Source organism: Triticum urartu, chromosome 1A (genome assembly GCF_056163025.1).
Source record: "Triticum urartu cultivar PI428250 chromosome 1A, HENAU_Tu73, whole genome shotgun sequence".
Lineage (NCBI taxonomy): Eukaryota > Viridiplantae > Streptophyta > Magnoliopsida > Poales > Poaceae > Triticum > Triticum urartu.
This window is the reverse complement of record NC_141873.1, coordinates 15,386,958-15,409,564: the sequence shown is the minus strand read 5'-3', so window position 1 is coordinate 15,409,564 and position 22,607 is coordinate 15,386,958. Positions and strand designations below refer to the sequence as shown.

At 44.1% G+C, this 22,607-nt stretch overlaps 2 protein-coding genes and 1 pseudogene across 2 annotated transcripts; 2 read left to right on the top strand and 1 right to left on the bottom strand.

Annotated features, from left to right (window-relative positions):
* Positions 1–1,836: 1,836 nt before the first annotated feature.
* LOC125542685 (putative glutathione S-transferase GSTU6) lies at positions 1,837–2,682 on the bottom strand. Its single transcript, XM_048705824.2, has 2 exons — positions 2,344–2,682; positions 1,837–2,259 (listed from the first exon to the last, which is right to left on the bottom strand). The coding sequence occupies exons 1-2, from the start codon at positions 2,665–2,667 to the stop codon at positions 1,885–1,887; spliced, it is 699 nt and encodes a 232-aa protein (XP_048561781.2). The 5' UTR covers positions 2,668–2,682; the 3' UTR covers positions 1,837–1,884.
* A 924-nt stretch (positions 2,683–3,606) lies between these two features.
* LOC125542675 (G-type lectin S-receptor-like serine/threonine-protein kinase SD2-5) lies at positions 3,607–8,956 on the top strand. The gene has a single exon (XM_087544192.1). The coding sequence runs from the start codon at positions 7,061–7,063 to the stop codon at positions 8,954–8,956; it is 1,896 nt and encodes a 631-aa protein (XP_087400318.1). The 5' UTR covers positions 3,607–7,060.
* A 3,083-nt stretch (positions 8,957–12,039) lies between these two features.
* On the top strand, positions 12,040–16,431 carry LOC125542597 (G-type lectin S-receptor-like serine/threonine-protein kinase SD2-5 pseudogene; annotated as a pseudogene).
* Positions 16,432–22,607: the final 6,176 nt, after the last annotated feature.

Here is a 22,607-nt window from a genome sequence, read left to right as displayed (position 1 = left end):
ACATACAAGATTTCATGAATCAGTCCTCAACTCGAATGATAGTGTACAAATGATCCTTCAACTCTAAAATCATTATTGTTGAAATCTGATACTTCTCATCCCCTGGGTTGCTTCGGATGGTTTTGCGCTGATGTGGCATGGTTTTGACCACCGGTTTTCGTCCCTTGGCCAACAAAAGAAAAAAATTGCTGACCTGGCATGGTTTCACTACTCGTTGTCCACATGGCAATCTTCTTCTCCCTTCTCATTTTAACTCAGCTAGACATTTCATCAGGCAGTTGGCGCGCGTCAAGCAGCAGCAAAAATCTGAGGCCGGGGCCGCCTAGCGAGCCGCAGACGAGGTGTGGCCCCCTATTACGTGCTGGCAAAAACTGCGCCACAGACACAAGTGCACGAGTAGGGGTTCCCTAGCATGACGAGCATGGGGCATTGAATGCCATGGTCGTCGCCGAGCATGCTCTTCTTGGTCTTGAGTTTCTCGACGGCTGGTCTGCATAGTCCAGCAAGAGTGCGCTCACGCCATGACGAGTCTTGATGCGCGCATGCTCCAAAAGGTTTGCGCCACTTGCAGACCATGGCCACGCTAGTGGCTCCGGCTCGTCATGTCGTATGTGTGCGTGACCTTGAAGGCTTGAAGGCAAGATGCTTGACGCGTTAAGAGGAGCGTTGCCCATGAGCACCTATACTGGACCGGCAGCTGCTCAAACCGAGCGTCGATGAGGATGTTGAATAGCACGAGGGCCACGCACATGTGGGTGATACAACGAGTGGATATGGTTGGTACTCGCTGATAGACGATGAGATGGTTAGCCTTGATGCGGACAAGAACACAGTGGTGACTGGCGCCAGCCCGTGTGTTGTGTGTGCGTGTGTGTGTGTGTGTGGGGGGGGGGGGGGGGGGGGGGTAGATATGAAGCTGAGGTCAATGGTTAAAACCATGCCATGTCAGCACAAAACAGTCTGAAACAGTTGAAGGGACAAAAAGTATCTGGCTTTCAGTGTCGGGGGACTAGCCTTATTTGGTTTTGTAGTTGAGAAATCATTTCTAAAGTATTGGAAAGTTGAGGGATGAAATATATATTTTTTTCCTTCAATAAAACCCTAACATTGTGGAAAGGAGAGAGAAAACTCTAGCAAATCCCCTAAACCCTTTCTATCCTTAAAAAAGAATTAAAAGGTTTTGTAAAAAAGATTTTAGAAGGTCATTTAAATATAGTCCTCTAGTAAAAAAGTTGAACTGAGGAGGGATCCTCAAGGACCCAAACATCCATTAGATAAGCACAAGAATACATTTAAAATAAGGGTCCCTAAAGAATGAAAAATTACAGACCAATTCGGTCATTTTACAAAAATACCTCAGATCATGTAGCGAGAGGGCAATTCCATCCTTGTAACACACTTTGGCCCCGTTTTGTAACACACTTTGGCCCCATTTTGTATTAATAAGCCACATGGACAAACGATAAGCTGATCAAACATAAAGACAGGACAGAACTAGTGAAGAATGCTAAAAACGCAAAACCATACACAACTAAATGCCTCAAGCTTGTCACCGAGAAGAAGAACAGGAGACACGCCATCACTCCGTGGGGAGCTCCACACTCATCGACGACCCAACCAAGAGGGACACAACGCTAAACACCGCCACCGTGGTGTTTGCCCAAGTGGACAAAGGTTTTCACCCTGATAGTCGGAGGATATTAACAAGAAAGAAGAAATTATAACAAAAGATCATTCAATCTTCCTTATTCAGTACAATATTCCATGAAATGTTTGACAGAGACACCAACGAGAGATAATACGCTGCTATACTAGTACATGTATTATAGAAAATATAACTTAATAAATATTCTCCGGTCTGAACCATTCAGGTGACAGCTTAGTTCACTTCTTGATAGACAAAGCCATCTGAGCCCACCTCATCTTGGCAAACTCAACCAACTTGCTCACGTCCGGCAGGGCCACCTTGGCGGCATCTAGTGCGGTGAAGCGCTCCACCCATGCCAACAGAAGTGGGGTGTTGGCGATGTCAAAGGGTTTGGTACCGCATAGCTCTTCAGTTTCCTGCAAAAATGCCAAGAGACCGCCCAGTGCAATGTCCACGTATCGAACGCTATCACCGCCAAAGAAGGGCTTCCCCTTGGAGCATTCCTTGAGAGCCCCCTCCAGCGTGTGCACCGCCGCCAACATCTGCTTTATCCCCTCGGTCTTCTCCTCCTCTCCATCGGCCGTGAATGCCACTTTCCATGGGATGACTAGCTGCATGCACGAAATAACAACATTAATCAGCTCACCACATACATAATTGTGAAATCAACAACACAAAACACTATAAGAGTAAACCTTCTCGTCAATGTAGTCAACCCAGAACCGAGCAATGGCACGCTCGTATGGGTCAACGGGCAGGAAGAAGGGTCCTACGGTACCATAGGCATCGTCGATGTACTCTAGGATGACGACAGACTCACAGATTGGCTTGCCGTTGTGGATGAGTATCGGCACCTTCTTGTGCACCGGGTTGGAGGCGAGGAGCAGGTCGCTCTTGTTGTCGAGGTCCTGCTCGATGTTCTCATAGCTCAAGCCCTTGAGGTGGAGAGCGAGTTTCACCCTGAAAACCCAAGGGCTCGCCCACGTACCCAGCAGCTTTAGCTCATCTTCACCGGCCATTTCTCCCTTGCGTAATATACCTATGGATATGACTTGAGCTTGAGTGTTAACTACTGTGTTTTGCTTGCTTGCTTAGCTGAGAGTGGAGTGATATATATATAGGGTATGGGAGGCAATAACAATGCATCATCCATGAGGCATGTGCTAACGTCAAGGACACTTATTTTGCACAATTACTTAGTATCCGGACATTGAATATACTTGCTGCTTGGTCTATTTTTAACACATGTACCATGATCACTTATTTTATCTCCATGTTTTGAAACAGCACGACGAAGACTTCAGTGCTTAGAAAACATTAGTCAAGGTCTTTTGTTTGCGGATTAGTTAACTTTCATGCCAAGTTTCTCGAGACATTAGTCATTGTCCTGGATAAGAAGGCTGGGAAGTAAACAGATTAGCAGAGTCCTGGACATCCCTAGCCGGTCAGTCATCGTTAACTAACTTTAAGATTGATATCGGATAAGGACATGAAACATATAATACTAATTAGTCGCACTAACTTCAAGCATGCATCCATGACAATGGTCAAGTACCTAATACTAGTCTGAACAAGTCAAATACCTAATACTTATGCTCCAATTAGTGCATCCTTCCCAGATACTTGCAAAAAAATTGTGAATCTAGGACATGCACAAAGACAAGCAACAAACAATTTGTCATGCCATGTATGGATATATACTGTTAATGTGGATGGGACGCATAACTACAGATGTAGCTAAGGTCTATCATATAACATGGGACAAACGAACCGACAGATGCAAAGTGACGATTACTGATATCTTGTGCATTCTCAAAATATTTGATGCAATCCAAAAAACACAAAGCGACAATTTATGCAGGGGAATTAGTGCAGAGGATAAATAAATCAACCAACAGCAGGTGAGTCAAGCACCTAATTAATTAGTTAGCCCTATCAAGCACAGTCCATACATTCATTCCGTACAATGTTTTCGACAAGGACACCATCACTCCATCACAGCTCACACAGGTACAGGGAAGAGCCACGGCAACGACGATGCTGTACACGGTGAATCTAGAGCAATATTCATGATGGCGAACCAAAGGAGCACTCAAATAAATAAATACATACACAGCCAGCCTACTGTATTGTATTGTGTGCTTTTCATAAGAAGGTAGAATGTGGCTGAATGAGAACAACCTGCAATACACAGCACAATAATAAGATCAATTGGAAACCAACAAGGTGCAGTAGGTACGGACCTGATCCAGGGTTGCACCCGCATAGAAACTGAGAGGCGAGACGGACGATTGGTGGTATATGTATGCAGAAACTGCCATAACCATCTGGGAATATATCGAATTATAAAGAAGTTCTCTACCAGTATTATAAACTGCACAGTGGAGGGGGGAGGATTTGCAGTTTTGCACATTCAGCTAAATCAGAAACAACAGCAGTATTTAGGCCACAACAGGCGAGGGTCGAGTTCTCTACGGACACACAAAACTACATGGCCAGCCTCCTGGTCACAGGGTTCCAACTGTGTTTCCGCCCAAAGATCTCCTTCAACGCTTTCACCATCTCGTTAGCCCCCTGTAGCAGAAGCTTTTGCAGAGCGCCTTTCTGAAGTTTTGCCCAATTAACTCAATACAGTGCGGCTGGAATGTTGCTGTTAGAAATTCTCATCACCCAGACACCTGCAGCTGCATAATATCAACCCCCACCGACATCAAGAGGGAAGTGTTCCACCAGCATCCATAGGAACCACAACCATCTATGGGCGCCAAATGGCAACTCATTCATTAAATTACTGTCGATTGGAAGTCATTGACATGGTAAGCATTAGTAGATAAACAATGTCAAGTTATTTGGAACACAATATTCTACTTTTAACAAACTGTGTACTTTTGCATTACAATTTACAACAATGTGATCCATCATCCATGAATACCACACTGAATTCAGCACGAAAAGTAAAACAGTAGATACCATTGAACCAAGGTTGCCTAATTATCAGTTCGACAGCTCAGTTCTTCTAGATAATTGTAGTACGAAAAGATGTGGTAGCTCCCAGGGGTCGGGGCACCCTGTTATCCTATCCATCCGACCTCGTTGAGATTCGTATGGTCTTCTGTCAAACTGCAGAGCATCTGCAGCATCTGCATGCTTACCAGTCCATTTGACCTTCCTAATTGTGTTGCTACTAGGGACTAGTAGGCTATAGGTAGCAGCCATCTTGGGGCAGCAGGAGCAGCCATAGTGCTGAAACGAGTTGTCATATCAGCAGGAGCAGCCATAGCTGGCTACTGTTCCCGACAGCGGCGTCAGGCCATGCATGGGCCATCCTTATTTTACTCGATGGCGAAATTGTTCCTGGTTTGGACTGATCGAGCTAGGTGGAATGCTATGAATCAATGGTTATACTGCTGTGCATGTTATGAATCGATTCATGCATGGACCGTCTTTATTTTATAATTTTCTGGTCCGGCATCTTAGTGGGGCACAATTATTTACTTGGTTATTTTGATCGGGGAAGTTGATGTAGCTCTTTACTTGATAAAGAATGATGGGATGGGACGGCAAGACTCTGCAAATCCCTGTGGGAAAGGAGAGCAGTGACTGAGCTGTGTGACAGGTGAGGGAGATTTTGTGTATAGGTTGAACAGTGACCTACGCAGCCCATTGCCATTTTCAAATAGTTTACTTACTTCGGCTTTTACTGTTCACATAGCCTTTAACCCCATTCTCCATTACAGCGCAGGGCACAGATCGCCAAGTCAGGACAGTGTGGATGAACGGCGAGATAGCCGGGTGTCCCAACCCCCGGGACCTAAAAGTCCTGTCTCAATTGTAGTAAGCCAGTGGATGAAAACTGAACTTAAAATTTGCATATCTAACATAAAAACTGGCTTCTCTTTCTTTTCACACACCTTCCTCAACAAGTAAAAGATCCATGCCAACCATCTAAAAAAACATCCATGTCAAAATGCAATTTCTGACCCCCTCCACAATTCTCGAGAAGATTTATATATGGACCCAATGGAACTTGAACTTGCATACTAAGGTGCCTGGTAGAAACAAATTTTGATGCGCCTGCATTGCAGCTCTGAGGCGAGTCTATGGTAAGTGCAGAAAGAACGGCACTTCCAGCAGCACCATCTACGACAGCAAATTTTGGGCAGCCAGAGCAGCCCAACAAGATCAGCAACAGGCAGTACGCCCAAATGGCAACTCGTCCATCAATTTCTAACAGGAGGCCATTGATATTATAATTTTTTGTGTCGGGAGCAAATATTATTCATTACATGAAAAGACAATGTTGTTCTCTTGCATGAAAAGTTGATAACCATAACTTGATCTGAAGAACATCGTACTTGCCGTTTTTACTACAAATCAGGGACATTGTATGAAGCATCTTCCTTGGTACTATCAAAGATTCTTATGAAAATATTTATGTTAATATCCACACCTAGTTATGTTTTGCATAAAGAAGAGTAGTGGGCGATCCACTACGATGAGACTGCCTTGGGCCAGCAGAGCTAGATAGTGACCTTTTGGAACTAGTGAGACCGCCCAGATGATACTATGTAGTGTCTATTGTATGGTCCTGAATACTAGACACTATGAGAGGGAGAAGATAATCGATCAATTGAGCACTAAAGAGTCCAAGAACCACCGCGCCACCGAGATCATCAAGCTCCATTGACTCGGTACCATATCTTCCTCTTTCCCCTCTGCAAGCTCATCTCTGCATCTTTTCAGTTTCTTACTGGCTTCTCATGCAAGCAGTTCTCTACATCCGCTAAACTTCAAGCACCATGGGTCATCCTGCCAGTCTATTCTTCCTCCTATTTGCAACTGCGGCGCACTTTCTCTCCGTGGCACAGGGCTTGGACTATCCGACAGCCAACCTCTCAAAACAGTGGATCAACAATGACGCCTCCCTCCCACACAGCGTTCACTATGTTGTAGGTTATGTCTTGCGCCCGATTCTCCTCTGTCCGTATGGCCAGTCCTTTGCCACAGGGTTCTTCTGTGCCCCACCTTGCGACATGTTCTACTATGGCGTGTTCATTGTCCAAACCAACACTGGTGACAATATCGTTGAAGGGAATCCACAGGTGGTCTGGTCTGCCAATCGGGCTCATCCTCTTAGGGAGAATGCCACCGTTGAGCTAACTTCAGATGGAGAATTGGTCCTTCGTGATGCTGATGGTAGCCTGGTCTGGTCAACCGGTACCTCGGGGCAGACGGTAGCTCGCATGGTGATCACCAACATCGGCAATCTGGTGCTATTTGATCCCATCAATGCAACAGTATGGCAATCATTTGATCATCCTACAGATGCATTGGTCCCTGGACAGTCACTTGTGGAAGGCATGAGGCTCACAGCAAGTGCCTCTAATACAGATTGGACTGAGACTCAGCTGTATGCCACTGTATGCCACTGTACACCCCGATGGTTTCTATGCTTACATTGCATCCGCACCACCACAACAGTACTATTCGATGACGCCAAGCGAAGAAAAGACAGGAAATTATACAACAAAGGTTACATTCATGAATGGCAGCCTCAGCATCTTTCTCCAGCCAGAAAATCCAGATTCTAATAGCATCTCATTGCCAACACCTAAGTACAGCGGCCAGCACATGAGACTAATGTCTGATGGCCACCTGAGAATGTATGAATGGAATATTGAAGATGATGTGTGGCATGCAGTGTATGATGTAATGCAGCCAGACAATGGTGACTGTGCTTTCCCAACTGTGTGCGGGGAGTACGAACTATGCACCGGCACCGACAGGAAGTGCACCTGTCCCCTTCGGGATAATAATAGCTCAAGCTACTTCAAGCCGATTGATGAGGAAAGTCTTGGTTGCACACCCCTGACCCCAATCTCTTGTCAAGAAATGCAACGCCATCAGCTCTTAACCCTCAACGAAGTTTCTTACTTCGATATAAGCCACCTCGTTGGGAATGTAACCACCCCAGACGACTGTAAACAAGCCTGCTTGAAAAACTGCTCCTGCAGGGCCGTCGGCTTCAGACAGTACTTGCACCAGACTGAAAACAAAGGTTATTGCTGGTGGGTGACCAAGGTCTTCTCCTTGCAATCAATAAAACATGAACTCCTTGATTACAACAACTATGTTTTCATCAAGGTGCAGCTTGGCCCTTCCAACTCAGCTGCTGCTTCTGCTCCTTCGGCAAACAACAGCAAAAAGGTCATTTTAGGCACTATTATTATTACCGTATTACTTGCTATAGCTGTCACACTTTATCTAGAGAGGAGGAGAGCGCATGCCAAGAAAGATGAAGAATTCAATTTTGATCAATTTGCTAGAATGCCAACCAGGTTTCCTTTTCAGAAGTTGACAGAATGCACTGAAGGGTTCAATAAAAAGCTTGGAGAAGGTGGATTTGGATCTGTTTATGAAGGGAAATTAGGTGAAGAGAGAGTTGCCGTGAAATGTTTGGAAGGTGCTAGACAAGGAATGAAAGAATTCTTGGCAGATGTGGAGACTATTAGAAGCATCGAACACATCAATCTTGTCAGGCTGATTGGCTTTTGTGCAGAGAAATCTCATAGGCTTCTAGTATACGAATATATGCCGAGAGGGTCACTTGATAGGTGGATCCATTACTGCCACAACAACGCGCCACTCGATTGGCGCACGCGGTGTAGAATCGTTCTGGATATTGCCAAAGGCCTGTGCTATCTTCATGAGGGGTGCAGGAGAAAGATAGTTCATTTGGACATCAAACCACAAAATATTCTCCTAGATGAGAACTTCAATGCTAAAGTAGCTGATTTTGGACTATATAAGCTAATAGACAGGGATCAAAGCAAGGTAATGACAGAGATCAGAGGCACACCTGGGTATCTAGCACCTGAATGGTTAACCTTGCAAATCACTGAAAAAGTTGATGTCTACAGCTTTGGAGTTGTTGTCATGGAGCTAGTGAGTGGGAGAAAAAATATTGATAATTCTCTGCATGAGGAGAGTTCTAACCTCATTAGTCTGTTACGAGGAAAGGCTCGAGATAATCAAATGAGTGATCTGATTGACAAGCATAGTGACGACATGGCCTCGCACCAGGAGCAAGTGATTCAAATGATGAAGCTTGCAATGTGGTGCCTGCTAAATGATGGCAGTCAAAGGCCTTCCATGTCAACGGTGATAAAAGTATTAGAGGGTGGGATGAGCATAGAAACCAGTATTCTTCACAGATTTCTCAATACAAATACAGTCCTGCCCCTGGAAGATAATCCGACCACATATTCAGTTCAACCTCAAGCATCAATTTTATCTGGACCAAGGTGAAATAAGTGGCTAATGAGAAGAAGACATCCAACTTAATTACAATCTTGGTTTTTGTAACTGTTTTTAACTCTTATATTTTATTTGTACATTGTAAGTATGTTTTGAATAGCTTGAAAATAAAAATTATAGGCCAATACATATGTTTCATTGTTTGTTCGGTGAGTCTATACCGCATACCTTTTCATCTGCAGAGTACCAGTCCACCTCTTCTGATGATAATTGCTTGTATTTGCTGACATCTAACTATATAACTGAAACAATGTCAAGATGTGCACATTTGGTTAAAGCGCAATGTTGGACAACTAGGACAGGTGGCCTCGCGTGGGAGCTGGTAGAGTTGAAGATGTTTAAGTGGTATCTTCTTGATCAATCGATGAGACTGCATATCAAGGCCAAGGCTTCAATGACGGTCTTTTGGTTCAGGATGACACTGCACTCATGTCAATAAGAGATAACGAAAATGAATTCATTAGAGGCGAGTAAAAACGGTCAGCAACAATTCGGTCCATACTCCATTACACTGTAAAATTAAATTATAAAAGCAGAATTATACATACTTATCAAGCCAAAGTTTATATTTAAACAAATAAAAGGTTAATAGGTTAGCCATATCAAGCAACTAACCACCTACAGACCAAAAAGTGTTACATATAATATCATAATATGAGATGATAATCTTAGAACATAACCATAACTTGGTCAGTGATACACTGTTATAGTGAACAGTGTTTGTGACAGACAGCCTGTACACCTGATACATATTCAAATATGATAATGTATTAAAAAATTAGGGTATAAATATATAGTGCATTCAAATATGATATCATGTGCATTCTCAAAGTATTTGATGCCATCCAAAACAATACAAAGCTACAATTTACACAAATACAAGTATAAATTTTCCATCTACATGCCAAAAAAAAGAGGATTAGTGCAGAGGATAAATAAATCAATCAATCAACAGGGGAATCAAGCACCTAATTAAGTTAGTTAGCTCTATCAACCAGAGTCCATACATTCATTCTGTACAATGGTCTCAACATGGACACCATCACTCATATCACAAATCACAAGAGTACATGGGAGAGCTACGACGACGACGATGTTGTACATGGTGAATCTAGAGCTACATTCATGACGGCGAACCGAGCGAGCACTCAAATAAATAAATACATACACGACCAGCTTACTGTATTGTATTATGTGTTTTTCATGAGGAAGCAGAGAGTTTATTGGCTTTGCATAAGTTGCCTAACATCTCCCGGAGTTGCTGATACAAGTTCCTCTGCTCCTCGCTACATCAAGTTTCTTAAGATCAAATGCACGATACACAGGATAAAAAGTTTCTTAAGGTCAGATGATGGCAAAAGAAGGTACGATGTTGGTGTATGAGAACCATGCGCGATACACAGGACAATAATAAAATCAAATGAAGACCATCAAGATGCAGTAGATACGACGGACCTGATCCAAGATTGTGTCCGCAGAGAAATTGTGGGGCGAGATGAACAATTGGTGGTATATGTATGCAAAAACTGTCATAACCATCTAGGGAAAATGCATAAGAACAGTTGTTATTTTCAGCTAAACTGCACATTCAGCTAAATTAGAAACAGAAACAGAATTTAGGCCACAACAGGCAAGGCTCGAGTTCTCGACCGACGCACAAAACTACATGGCCAGCCTCTGATCACAGGGTCCAGCCGTGTTGCTGCCGGAAGATCTCCTTCGCCGTTTTCTCCATCACACTAGCCCCCAGCCCCAGAAGCTTCTGCAGAGAACCTTTCTGAAGTTTCGTCCAAGTGTTCAGAAATTGGCAGAGAAGGAAAATCGTGTCAGTAGTAGGATTACTAGGTCTAATACTGACAAAACAATATATATTTCGTGTTTTCTACAGTGTCCATAGAATGTAAATAGTTTGTGAAAAGTAGAACATGGTATTGCGAAATAACTCAATACAGTATGACCGTGCGGCTGGAATGTTGCTGTTAGAAATTATCATTATGCAGATACGTCCACCTGCATAACCGCAACCCACACCCACATCAAGAGGGAAGTGTTCCGCTGGTAGCCATAGGAACCACAGCCATGTATGGGCGCCAAATGGCAACTTGTTCTTTACTAATTAAATTACTGGTGAGTGGAAGTCCTTGACATTATATCTATCAATGAAACAATTGCTTATGGGATGGCCAAAATGACTATAGTGACGATTTGAAGACCTAGACATCTGAAGCAAATTTGAATCCAAATTTATGTACAGCCTTAATTAGTGATCCCCTGATGATACTCTAAATTGTACTTGCAGGCATTTAGAAAAAGATTAGGGACATCCAAGGATTATGATTAGGGACACCCGTTAGCTGCGCATGTGCTAGATAATTAGCGTTTTATTGTAATAAGAGCTCTCTTAGTTGGACTGACAAACTTCCTGGCTGTCTAGCCGATAAGTTGGTGGATGATGTAACAATGTTTTGATATCAAATAAAGCTAGTCATGAAGGCCTTCCCTAAAAAAGGGACATCTAAGGACTAAGGTAGTGCTTCCTTGAGTCAGACGTGTACTAATTAACTATATTATACTTGGGCCGGCAGCTACCCGATTAATTACGACGATGATTTCGGCCGGCAGAGCTGAACAGTGGCCTTTTGGAGTTTCTGATATTGAGAGCGCGGTTCAGAAAGTCATTTGCAAATATCACCAAAGCAGCGGCTGGTAATCATATGGTTGGAAACTTGTGGTAAACACCATGCCGGCAAGCCCATCTTTCAGGTAGTCTTATTAGTACTACCACCAGCTTCGATTTCCCTCCTCTGCAAGCTCATCCCTCCAACAACCATGTGTCCTACCAGTCTCCTCTTCATCATAGTAGGAGCTTCAGCACAATTGCTCTCCGAGGCGCAGTTGAACTTCACCGAGTATCCCACAGCCAACCTCTCAACATTGTGGACCAAGAACGAAAGCTCCTTCACCCGGCCACACGTTCTTCAAACCCTCTTCTATGATGATTCGGTCGTCATATCCATCGTCCTCAGCTCGCCACAAACCTTCTTCGAGTTTATCAATAAACACTTGAAAGACAATTAATTCTGCTTCCGATGTGACAAATGAGACCCAAAAAATCAATAACAGGAGTATAGCTTGGCTCCCCAATTTCATCATGAAACTGAATAGTCTTTGTAATTTACAGCAACATCGTTTCCAGATTGAGTTTCCAACAGTACATGGCCATCCTCTCAAGAACAAAGTTGACCATGCTGAAGGAAGTATGCAGGCAACAGGAACTACCACTAACTGATGAGCAGAATACTCATTTCACACGGCCCTAATGTGGAAGAGAGGCGCTGTGTTGCCAGTGGAATATGGTATTGAGCAACTGGAACATCGTGGTCGGAAATCCTCATCACGGAGACACCTGCATACTACTGTACAAGGGTAACAAAACCGTCTATGGTCGCCAAATGGCAACTCATTCATTTATTTAAATAACCGCTGATCGGTAGTCCTTGCCTCTTCGTGTTGATAAGGATAAAGAATGCTAATGCTTACCATCTGTAATTAATAACAGGATGAGAAGAATGGCCTTTTGCCCATAAAGGGTGTTTTATTAACTCAAATTGTCACGTCGCGAAAACAATTAGAATGACAATTTCAAGACCTTTGCCATCTGAAGCAAATCTGAATCCAAATAAGATGCACAACCTTAATTAGCAATCCCTGATGCTAATCTAAGTAGCACTTGCAGGCCTTTCAAACAAAATTAGGGAGATCCAAGGTAGTACAATTCTTTCTCCCTTGATTCGGACGTCTGCCGTACTAGATTATATATACTTCGGCCGGCATTCCGCGACAATGACTGACTTGGGCCGGCAGAGCCGAACAGTGGACCTTTCTCCTCTGCAAGGGACGCAATCGTCTTTCAGGTTCAACCTTTTCCCTCTGCAATCTCGTCTCCCTCCTTGTTCCCAGCTTCTCGTAGTCATAGACAATCAGCAACCATGGGTCCTGCCAATCTCCTCTTCATCATACTAGCAGCTGCAGCACAATTGCTCTCTGAGGCGCAGTTCGCCGAGTATCCCACAGCGAACCTCTCAACATCGTGGACCAACAGCAAAGACTCCCTCCCCGGGCAACGCGTTCTTCAAACCCTCTTCTCTGATGGTTCGGCCGTACGATCCATCGTCCTCAGCTCGCCACAAACCTTCTTCGGACCCTCCTTTGGTGCAGGTTTCTTCTGTGCCTCCCCCTGCAACGCGTTCCTCTTTGCTGTCTATATTTTCCACATCGATGGTATGTATGGTGAGAGTAAGACCGCGAGCCCGCATGTGGTATGGTCTGCCAACCGGGCTCGCCCTGTAACGGATGGTGCCACCGTTGAGCTTACCGTTGATGGGAACTTGGTGCTCCGAGATGCTGATGCTAGCCTGATCTGGTCTAGCAGCAGCTCGGGCCGGTCCATAGCCGGCATGGTGATCACCAAGGACAGCAATCTGGTGCTATTTGATCACAGTAATGGAACTGTATGGCAGTCTTTTGATCATCCTAGTGACGTGTTGCTCCCTAGGCAGTCACTACTGGAAGGTACGAGGCTTGTAGCTAACACTTCCGTCACAAATTGGACAGAGAATCAGTTGTACATGACAGTTCTCCCCAGAGGATTGTATGGTTATGTTGAATCCACACCATCACAACTCTACTACGCGACTTCAGTATGGGTGAACGAGAGTGACACACAGGAAATGGTCCAACAAAGGTTACCTTTCTCAATGGCAGCCTCAGCCTCATTGTGCAGTCTAAGCAGCCAAGCAGCCCACATATGTTTAAGATCTCACTGCCAGCAGCTAAATCCACTCAGTACGTGAGGTTAGAGTCTGATGGGCACCTTAGGCTGTATGAATGGTCTCAGGAAGAAACGACATGCACCTTACTCTCTGATGTAACCAAGGTAGGACCAGGAGGATTGGCTGATGATTGTGCATTCCCAACGGTGTGCGGAGAATACGGCATATGCACAGCTGGGCAGTGCACCTGTCCATTTCAGGTAACTCAAGTTCAACAAACTATTTCAAACCGGTGCACGAGCGCAAAGCAAATCTTGGATGTGCACCACTGAATCCAATCTCTTGTCAAGAAATGCAACACCATAAGCTCTTGACCCTTACAGACGTTTCTTACTTTGATGCAAGCCACACCATTGAGAATGCAACGAATGGCGACAGTTGTAAGCAGGCTTGCTTGAAGAACTGCTCCTGCAGGGCCGTCATCTTCAGATATGGCCTCAATGATTCCAAGGGCGATTGTCTCTGGGTGACAAAGGTCTTCTCCTTGCAATCAATACAACCTGAAACGGCCTCTTTCAATTCGTCTGCTTACCTCAAGGTGCAATCTAGCCCCTCTTCTGCTGCTTCTCATCCTGTTGCAAACAAAAGGAAGGTTATTCTAGGCATCACCCTTGCACTTGTTTCTACTATCATATTCATTTCCATTGTTATCACTGTTTGTCTGCTAAGGAGGAAAAAGTATGAAGACAATGATGAAGACCTCCAGTTTGATCAATTACCAGGGATGCCAACAAGGTTTCCTTTTGACAAGTTGAGAGAATGCACTGAAGGGTTCAGTAAAAAGCTTGGAGAAGGTGGATTTGGGTCGGTTTTTGCAGGGAAATTAGGCGAAGAAAGAGTTGCAGTCAAACGTTTAGAAGGTGCTAGACAAGGAAAGAAAGAGTTTTTGGCAGAGGTTGAAACTATTGGAAGCATCGAACACATCAATCTTGTCAGGCTGATTGGCTTTTGTACAGAGAAATTCCAAAGGCTTCTTGTATACGAATATATGTCAGGAGGGTCACTTGATAGATGGATCTATTACCGCCACGACAATGCCCCACTCGATTGGCACACGAGGTGTGGAATCATTCTGGATATTGCCAAAGGCCTGTGCTATCTTCACGAGGAGTGCAGGCGAAAGATAGCTCATTTGGACATCAAACCACAAAATATTCTCTTAGATGAGAACTTTAATGCGAAAGTCGCTGATTTCGGACTATCTAAGCTAATAGACAGGGATCAAAGCAAGGTAATGACGATGATGAGAGGCACGCCTGGGTATATGGCACCTGAATGGTTAACCTCACAAATCACTGAAAAGGTTGATGTCTACAGCTTTGGAGTAGTTGTCATGGAGCTAATAAGTGGGAGAAAAAATATTGATAATTCTCTTCCTGAGGAGAGTTCTCACCTCATCAATTTGTTACGAGGAAAGGCTCGAGATAATCAAATGAGTGATCTGATTGACAAGCATAGTGACGACATGGCCTCGCACCAGGAGCAAGTGATTCAAATGATGAAGCTTGCAATGTGGTGCCTGCTAAATGATGGCAGTCAAAGGCCTTCCATGTCAACGGTGATAAAGGTATTAGAGGGTGGGATGAGCATAGAAACCACTATTCTTCACAGATTTCTCAATACAAATACAGTCTTGCCCCTGGAAGATAATCCGAACGCATATTCAGTTCAAACTCAAGCATCAATTTTATCTGGACCAAGGTGAAATAAGTGGCTAATGAGAAGAAGACATCCAACTTAATTACAATCTTGGTTTTTGTAACTGTTTTTAACTCTTATATTTTATTTGTACATTGTAAGTATGTTTTCAATAGCTTGGAAAGAAATATTACAGGCCAATATATATGTTCCATTGCTTGATCGGTGAGTCTGTACCACGTACCTTTTCATCTTCACAGTACCAGTCCACCTCTGCTGGTAGCCAAAATTATATTTATGAACGATGTGCATGCTGAACTAGGAAATTTAACCTGACGGGGTAAGCACCGTATGGAGATGGCACAAGACGGAGGGGTCTTTGGAGAAAGATGGGACAGTAGCCCAGGATGACAAACTTTAGATGAGGGCTAAAAACCAGTGATTTTCTAATGTTTTCAATCTTCAATAGGGCTAAATGATGCTAATAAAGCTGATGCGTTGAACTGTAAATTACTTGATCGGGCCAGAAAAATCAACATGTCACTATATCAATCTTGTATGTTAAATCTAACAATACAAGGTTGAATATCTGCCTTCACTGGGTAGGCAATTAAACACGGTGTCTCGGTCATGTTGGGATGGGGCCAACACTGTACGGGCCGCCACAAGGAGGGAGGCGCTGGACCGTTGGCCGGGCTTAGGGATAAATCCATTAATTTGCTATGTTGCGCTCATGTAAATTAGAGATTGAATAAAAACAGATGAATCAATTAGAGATGAGTAAAAACTGTCGGCGGCAATTCATCCCATACTTCACTGCACTTTTTTAGACTAACGCACATCAATCAGAGAGAAGATGAAAGTAAGTAAACTAGTTTTTCCTAATAAAACTGGTCAGCAGCTAATGGTACAGACTACAGAGTTGTACTTAGATGATAATTTCTTGCATTTGCTGACATCTATAACTGAAACAATGTCAAGATGTGCACCTTTGCTTCAAGCGCGATGTGACAGGTGGCCTCAACGTGGGAGCTGGTAGAGTTGAAGATGTTTAATCGACGCCACTGCATATCAGGGTTAAGGCATCAATGACACTGTCTTCTGCTTCAGGATGACGCTGCACTAATGTCAATAAGAGATTAAAATAACGAGTTTGTTACAGACGAGTTACAACTATGAGCAATAGTTCATTATATACTTATTACACTGTGAAATTCTAAAACCAGAATTATACTTATCAATCCAAAGTTTAAACAGATAAAAAGGTTGACAGGTTAGGAATGTCAAGGCCACTTAAATCAGATATCATCATAATATGAGATGATAATCTTAAAGCACGACCATAACTTGGTCAGTGATACACTGTTACGGTGAACAGAGTTTGTGACAGACAGCCTGTACATCTGATACATATTCAAATACGATAACGTATACGAAAAAATTAGAGTTTCAATCGATGGCAGGGGGTTCAACTATGATACGAAAAAATTAAAGGCAATGAATTTTGCTTCCGATGTGACAAATAAGACATGTTTTTTTTTTCTGATAAAGGAGCACAGCTCTGCTCGCAAGTTTCATCACCAAACTGATTAGTCTTTATCATTTACATCAAAATAGTTTCCAGATTGGAGGTCGGCATCCCCGAGCTGTCCGGCGGCTTCCTGGCACATTCAAAGCATATGGATAGACAGTTGTTGAGGCTTTGGGCACAGTCAGAGCTGCCGTTCAGAACAATAGGGTTAATTAACATTGCAGTGTTCAAATGCAACCTTATTTCATCTCCACTCTATGAATGTGATAATAGAGATTGTACCAACTGAATGGCTGGTACTTATAGGCGTATAAGTAGGACGATGTACATACCCTGGCATTTCGTCGATCACCTAGCGTGTGTGCAGCAAACCACGACGGACAAGCAAAGCAATTTGTACTGAACTATTGTTTACGTGACGGGGAGGGGAGGGGAAGACTACAAGGAGGAGGTGGGCGGTGGCAGAGGAGGAACGGACGGCGTCGGCAGCGCACTTGCGGAAGCAGGGCGGCGTCCGAGGAGACGGGGAAGGGGCGAAGGAGATGGCCCGGAGGAGGTGATGGGCGGTGGGCTGCCGCGGTGGAGAGGAGACCCGCGACCGCGAGGCGTTGGCGGCGGACGACGCCGGCGGCGGCCACCGCCACGCCTGCCATGGCTGCCTGGGCGAGGTTGGGGCTGCACGGGAGAGACGAAGGGGTTTTGTGTCAAAACATGGAGCGGAGTGGCACTGGCAGGTGTGTTTCTGTAAAAGTGCCACAGCCGGCCTCGCGCATGCGTGTGATGCCGATCCGACGGACGAAAATTGATGGATGGTTAAATTTATTATCTTGCACAATTGTGTTGTAATAAGAGCATCTTAAAAAAAGCAAAAATACAAAGATGGACATGGTTCCACGCGCACCCACATGAATAATAAATTCAATAAAATACTAGAGAAAATTAAAAAATTCTGAAATTTCAGGGTATGAAATTTAGTCGATCATTCTAGTCACGTGCGAAGTTTCGTGATGTATTAACACCCACGACATTTATATCTATACCTACTAATAAAAGAAATAGATATTCTTAGTCCGTCATCGATATTGTAGAAAAGTCCCTGCGTTTTATAGTCCGTCATCAATATTTGTAGAAATGTCCCTGCGTTTTTTATAATTATCCAACACTCTATTAATAAATTGTGTTTCGGGCCGCGTCGTCCACACTTACTGGGCCTAGGCGCATGCCCGCTGCAGAAGTCACATACTCAGAATCCTACAAAACCAATTAAGCTTGCCAAGCCTTGATACAAGATGCCTAGGTTTTCTCCTATTTATACATAATCTTTGTTGAACTATTAGCTGACCGCACGTCCGTCGGACCGGCTGTTGTACGTAGAATGTTGCATTGAATGTTTTACTACTATGACTATTGAGTATAATCTACATTTCCTTTTTTAAAGAAATTGTACTGGTTGTTGAGTTCATATTCTTAGTGAAGGAGATACAATTGAGACCATGCTATTCATCAAACCGTGTTTTTTTAATATAGCTTCGATTTTGTCATTTTCCCAGATTACCATGGATGTGATTTCTTCGTGAAATTTCATACGCGAGTATACGGGTTGACTATGTATATTACAAAGAAAATTCAGATTTATTTTATTTTATTTTTTTATTTATTGTTGAGAAGGAGTGCACGTAGAACCATGTTCACCAAATTTGCGTCCTCCAATAAGTCCCTTTTTTCACGTAAGAAAAATTTTTTAGGGGGAGTTGGGCTAAAGAAAACTACTCCAACACGTCCTGCCAGTGACCCATGCCATGACCGACCGACCGCCTCACCCCGCGGATCGACCGTCTGGCCAGAGGCGCACTGGAGCGCCTTCATCTGTTGGGCAATGATGGCTCAAGGGGCACCCAACTGTGCCCGAGGATTTGATTGCAATCGTGGTTTCGGTTTTGAGGGTGTTTTCCCTTTTTCAAGGGACCCAAATGCAATTCCCTATTTACTTTCTATGCTAGTTCGAAGAGATATGAACGAAACGGTAATGATAACTCCCGAACGTTCGGGAGTTAAGCATGGCAACCCGAATGGGTTTAGATGGCAAGTTTAGTTTGCGTGAGATTAGGAAAACATGGCAATTTTCTGACAAAAAAATGAAAAAGGACAAAGTTGCCATCCCCTATCAACTAAAGTTGCCATCCACTATGAACTAAAGTTGCCATCCACTATGAACTAAAGTTGCCATGTAAAAACGTTCGGGACGAAATGCTCAAAATCTGAACATTCGGGAGTTAAGCATGGCAACCCGAACGGGTTTAGATGGCAAGTTTAGTTTGTGTGAGGTTAGGGAAACATGGCAATTTTCTGACAAAAAAACAAAAAAGGACAAAGTTGCCATCCTCTATCAACTAAAGTTGCCATCCCCTATGAACTAGAGTTACCATGTAAAAACGTTCGGGACGAAATGCTCAAAATCCAAACGTTCGGGAGTTATTGGATTCCAAGAAAAAAACAGGTTTTAGGAGAAGATGTATAGGATATCTCCTAAATCACAACACGTAAGAACCTCCCCTAGATTATATGAACACAATGTAAGAACATGTACAATGGCGCTATTTTAGGAGTGCCACATAGGACAAATGCTAGTACCAGCGCTTTCGCATTTCTTTCTCCTGAAGAAAGAAAAGGCGATCTAGCTTCTGCCGCCAGTAGACTCGCCTCCGCTGCCGGCCTTCGGCGCCACTAGTAGAAAAAACCACATTCGTCCCGGTTGGTAAGGGTCTTTTGTCCCGGTTTCTGAACCGAGACTAAAGGGTCGTTACTAATGCCCTAGCCCTTTAGTCCAGGTTCAGTCCAGAACTGGGACAGATGGACCTCCACATGGCCGGTGCGCCGAGTCCAGGCAGGAGGGCCTTTGGTCCCGGTTGGTGGCACCAACCGGGACCAATAGGCATCCACTCGTCAGCATTTCAGGGGCTGGGTTTTTGTTTTTTTAAAGGAGGGTTGGGGGTTTTGGGGGGGTTAATTTAGGTGTTTCATATATTGTGTTAGCTAGCTAATTAATAGAGAGAAGTATCCTCTCTTATGTCCGTGCTTGGTCGACGCTACGTACTATATACGTATAGAGAGGACTAGACACGCTAGCTAGCTAGTAAGCAAACGAAGGAAATAGAAGATCGTCATGAACATATATGCATACAGATAAAAGTGATATCGAGCACCTCTCCTTCTCTGAGAGATTGGTCGAACAACAAGTTCTCGTATATCTATCCGACACTACCGGCTACATATATACAATAATTATCTCTTACAATATAATCTCGTAATTATATACGAAGTCAAGCTCCACATGGTATTCTCCGTCTTCAGCGATCACGTGATCAAGGAAGAATGCCGCCAATTCCTCTTAAATTGCTCGGATACGATCTGGTGGTAGGAGTTCATCCCGCATCCGAAAGATCTAATTTGAAGAAGGGGGTCAATACATATATATATATATATATATTAATAAATGAAACTCAACACAAATGATGGTAATAAAATAAAATTGTGAATATTATTGCTTACGCACTTCATATTGTTCGTTAGAGTACCCCCGTTCACAAAAATCATTCCCTTGATCCTGCCACAACCACTTTACAAGAAATAGAGGTCAATCAAACTGATAAGCAAGAATGCAAATGCTATTGATGAAACTAGCGCTTGAATCACTAGGAGACGCGCGGAACATGCTACTATAGTAATTATTTTCGGGTGTCTAAATTGCAGCTTCTTCGGCAGTCCCAGCTTTTTTGGTGAATTTTCTCCAAACCCTGCCAGACAAAGAAAACAATTACTTGATATCAGGAAATGAACAAAGTTGCTGATATGGTGGATAATGATCGATTTAACTTACTTCTCGAGGATTTGAGTCATGTCCGCATACTCCTGGGGATCTTTTCATCTCGAGTCTAAGACGGTTACTAGTCCCTGCTCATGTTTAATCTCTAGGAGAATATAGTGGAAACTGCGCTCGCATGCATAACTCATCAATTACATTACATAACCTGGACTAATATATAAGGGAAACCGAATATGCACAAGACAGTAACACTCACTTGAAGTTGTAATGAAAGAGTATTATATCTTTGTTTTCATTTATTACCAACGATCGTAGCAAGTTGGCCTCGGTATCTTCGACATGAAATTTAGCCTCAGTTGCATCTATGAGATTTGTGTTAATGAACCCAATATCACCGACTTGTCTTTTCTTCAATTCAGCGATCTTCAATCTGCATAATATAGTGAGGATAATTATAAATACATGCAATGAAAGAGCTGACCTATATAGAGAGACTTAATGACAGAAGTAGTAGTACTTACAGACAGTAGCGGGTGACCGTTGCTTTATCGAGGGCCCTTTGATTGAAAAACTGGAAGAACTCCTCAAATGGAACATTCAACAGTTCAATTCCAACGAGGTCATGCTCCTCTCTAACTCTCAGCGTCAAAGTACTCCTCCCCCCAGACTCTCTGCAGGTTTTCATGTATCAATCATGCAATCTTCGCATCATCGTTGTTAGAGATCTTTCATCATTGACGAGAGGCTTCCCGTACTCGTATCTGTGTACCGCCTACACCTCCAAGAAATCATAATGTACATCGTCGGGCTGGTAATCTCCAAGATTGCTATAACCAGGCACCATCCTCGGATCATTAGCGACGATGTCGCTAGACACCTTGAGGGGGGGGGGCACGATTGGTTCGCTTGTTCGCCGAGCTGGGCAATTTGTTTCCCAGCTCGTCGTTCTTTTATCCTTTGATCACTGACAGTACTTCCCGACCACTCCGCTTCGACAAATGTCTTTCCAATAATGCACTCATAGTTGCCTTTCGGCGGAGACTTTGGTGCTTTTGTCAGGGCAGCCAGAGTGCGCTTCGCTTTCACCGGATCTACCTTCTCCTCCGGAGGTGGATGTCTCTCTACTTTTGCCCCTTCAAAGAAGTCCTTCACTTCTTTTTGCACGATCTTCTTGTTTTCTTCCACGGTCATCTCATACGGTAACTTCTCTAGAGGCTTGAGAGGTGGACCGTATCTATATTGCCTCCCGCCTCTGGCTGTACTACTAGACGCCGAAGCAGATGGAGCGGCTGCGGCTGTCTTCTTTCATGCTTGCTTACGAGGCGGAGGAGAAGGACTACGACGCGCCGGAGCAGCCGGGGCGGCGGCGGGTCTCTTCCGCCCTTGCTGGAGAGGCGGAGAAGGAGGAGGCTGGTGGCTGCTCGGGCGCGCCGGCGCAGGCGGAGAAGGAGGCGGAGTGCCGCCACGCGCCGGAGAAGGAGGCCGAGTGCCCTGATCGTCACTCGCCGGACGAGGAGGCGGTGGAGGAGGCGGAGTGCCCTGACTCGCTGGAGGAGGAGGAGGCGGAGGCGTCCAGTTCGGAAGGTTGATGAGCTCCTTCCGCCATAGGCAAGGAGTCTTCAGAGCAGAACCCAACCGAGTCTCCCCTTCACCGTTAGGGTGGTCAAGCTGGAGGTCCTCAAATCCCTCCGTTATTTCGTCCACCGTCACCCTAGCATATCCTTCTGGAATCGGATGACAGTAAAAAGTTGCGCCGGGTTCAGGAGGTCGAACAGAGCCGACAGCCGCCTTGACTTTGAAGTTCTGCCATTGCGTCAT

Coding starts and splice junctions, on each gene's coding strand:
- LOC125542675 (XM_087544192.1), top strand. CDS start 7,061: ATGCCACTGTATGCCACTGTACACCCCGATGGTTTCTATGCTTACATT.
- LOC125542685 (XM_048705824.2), bottom strand. CDS start 2,667: ATGGCCGGTGAAGATGAGCTAAAGCTGCTGGGTACGTGGGCGAGCCCT. Junction 2,260..2,343: donor TTGACTACATTGACGAGAAG/GTTTACTCTTAT, acceptor TCGTGCATGCAG/CTAGTCATCCCATGGAAAGT.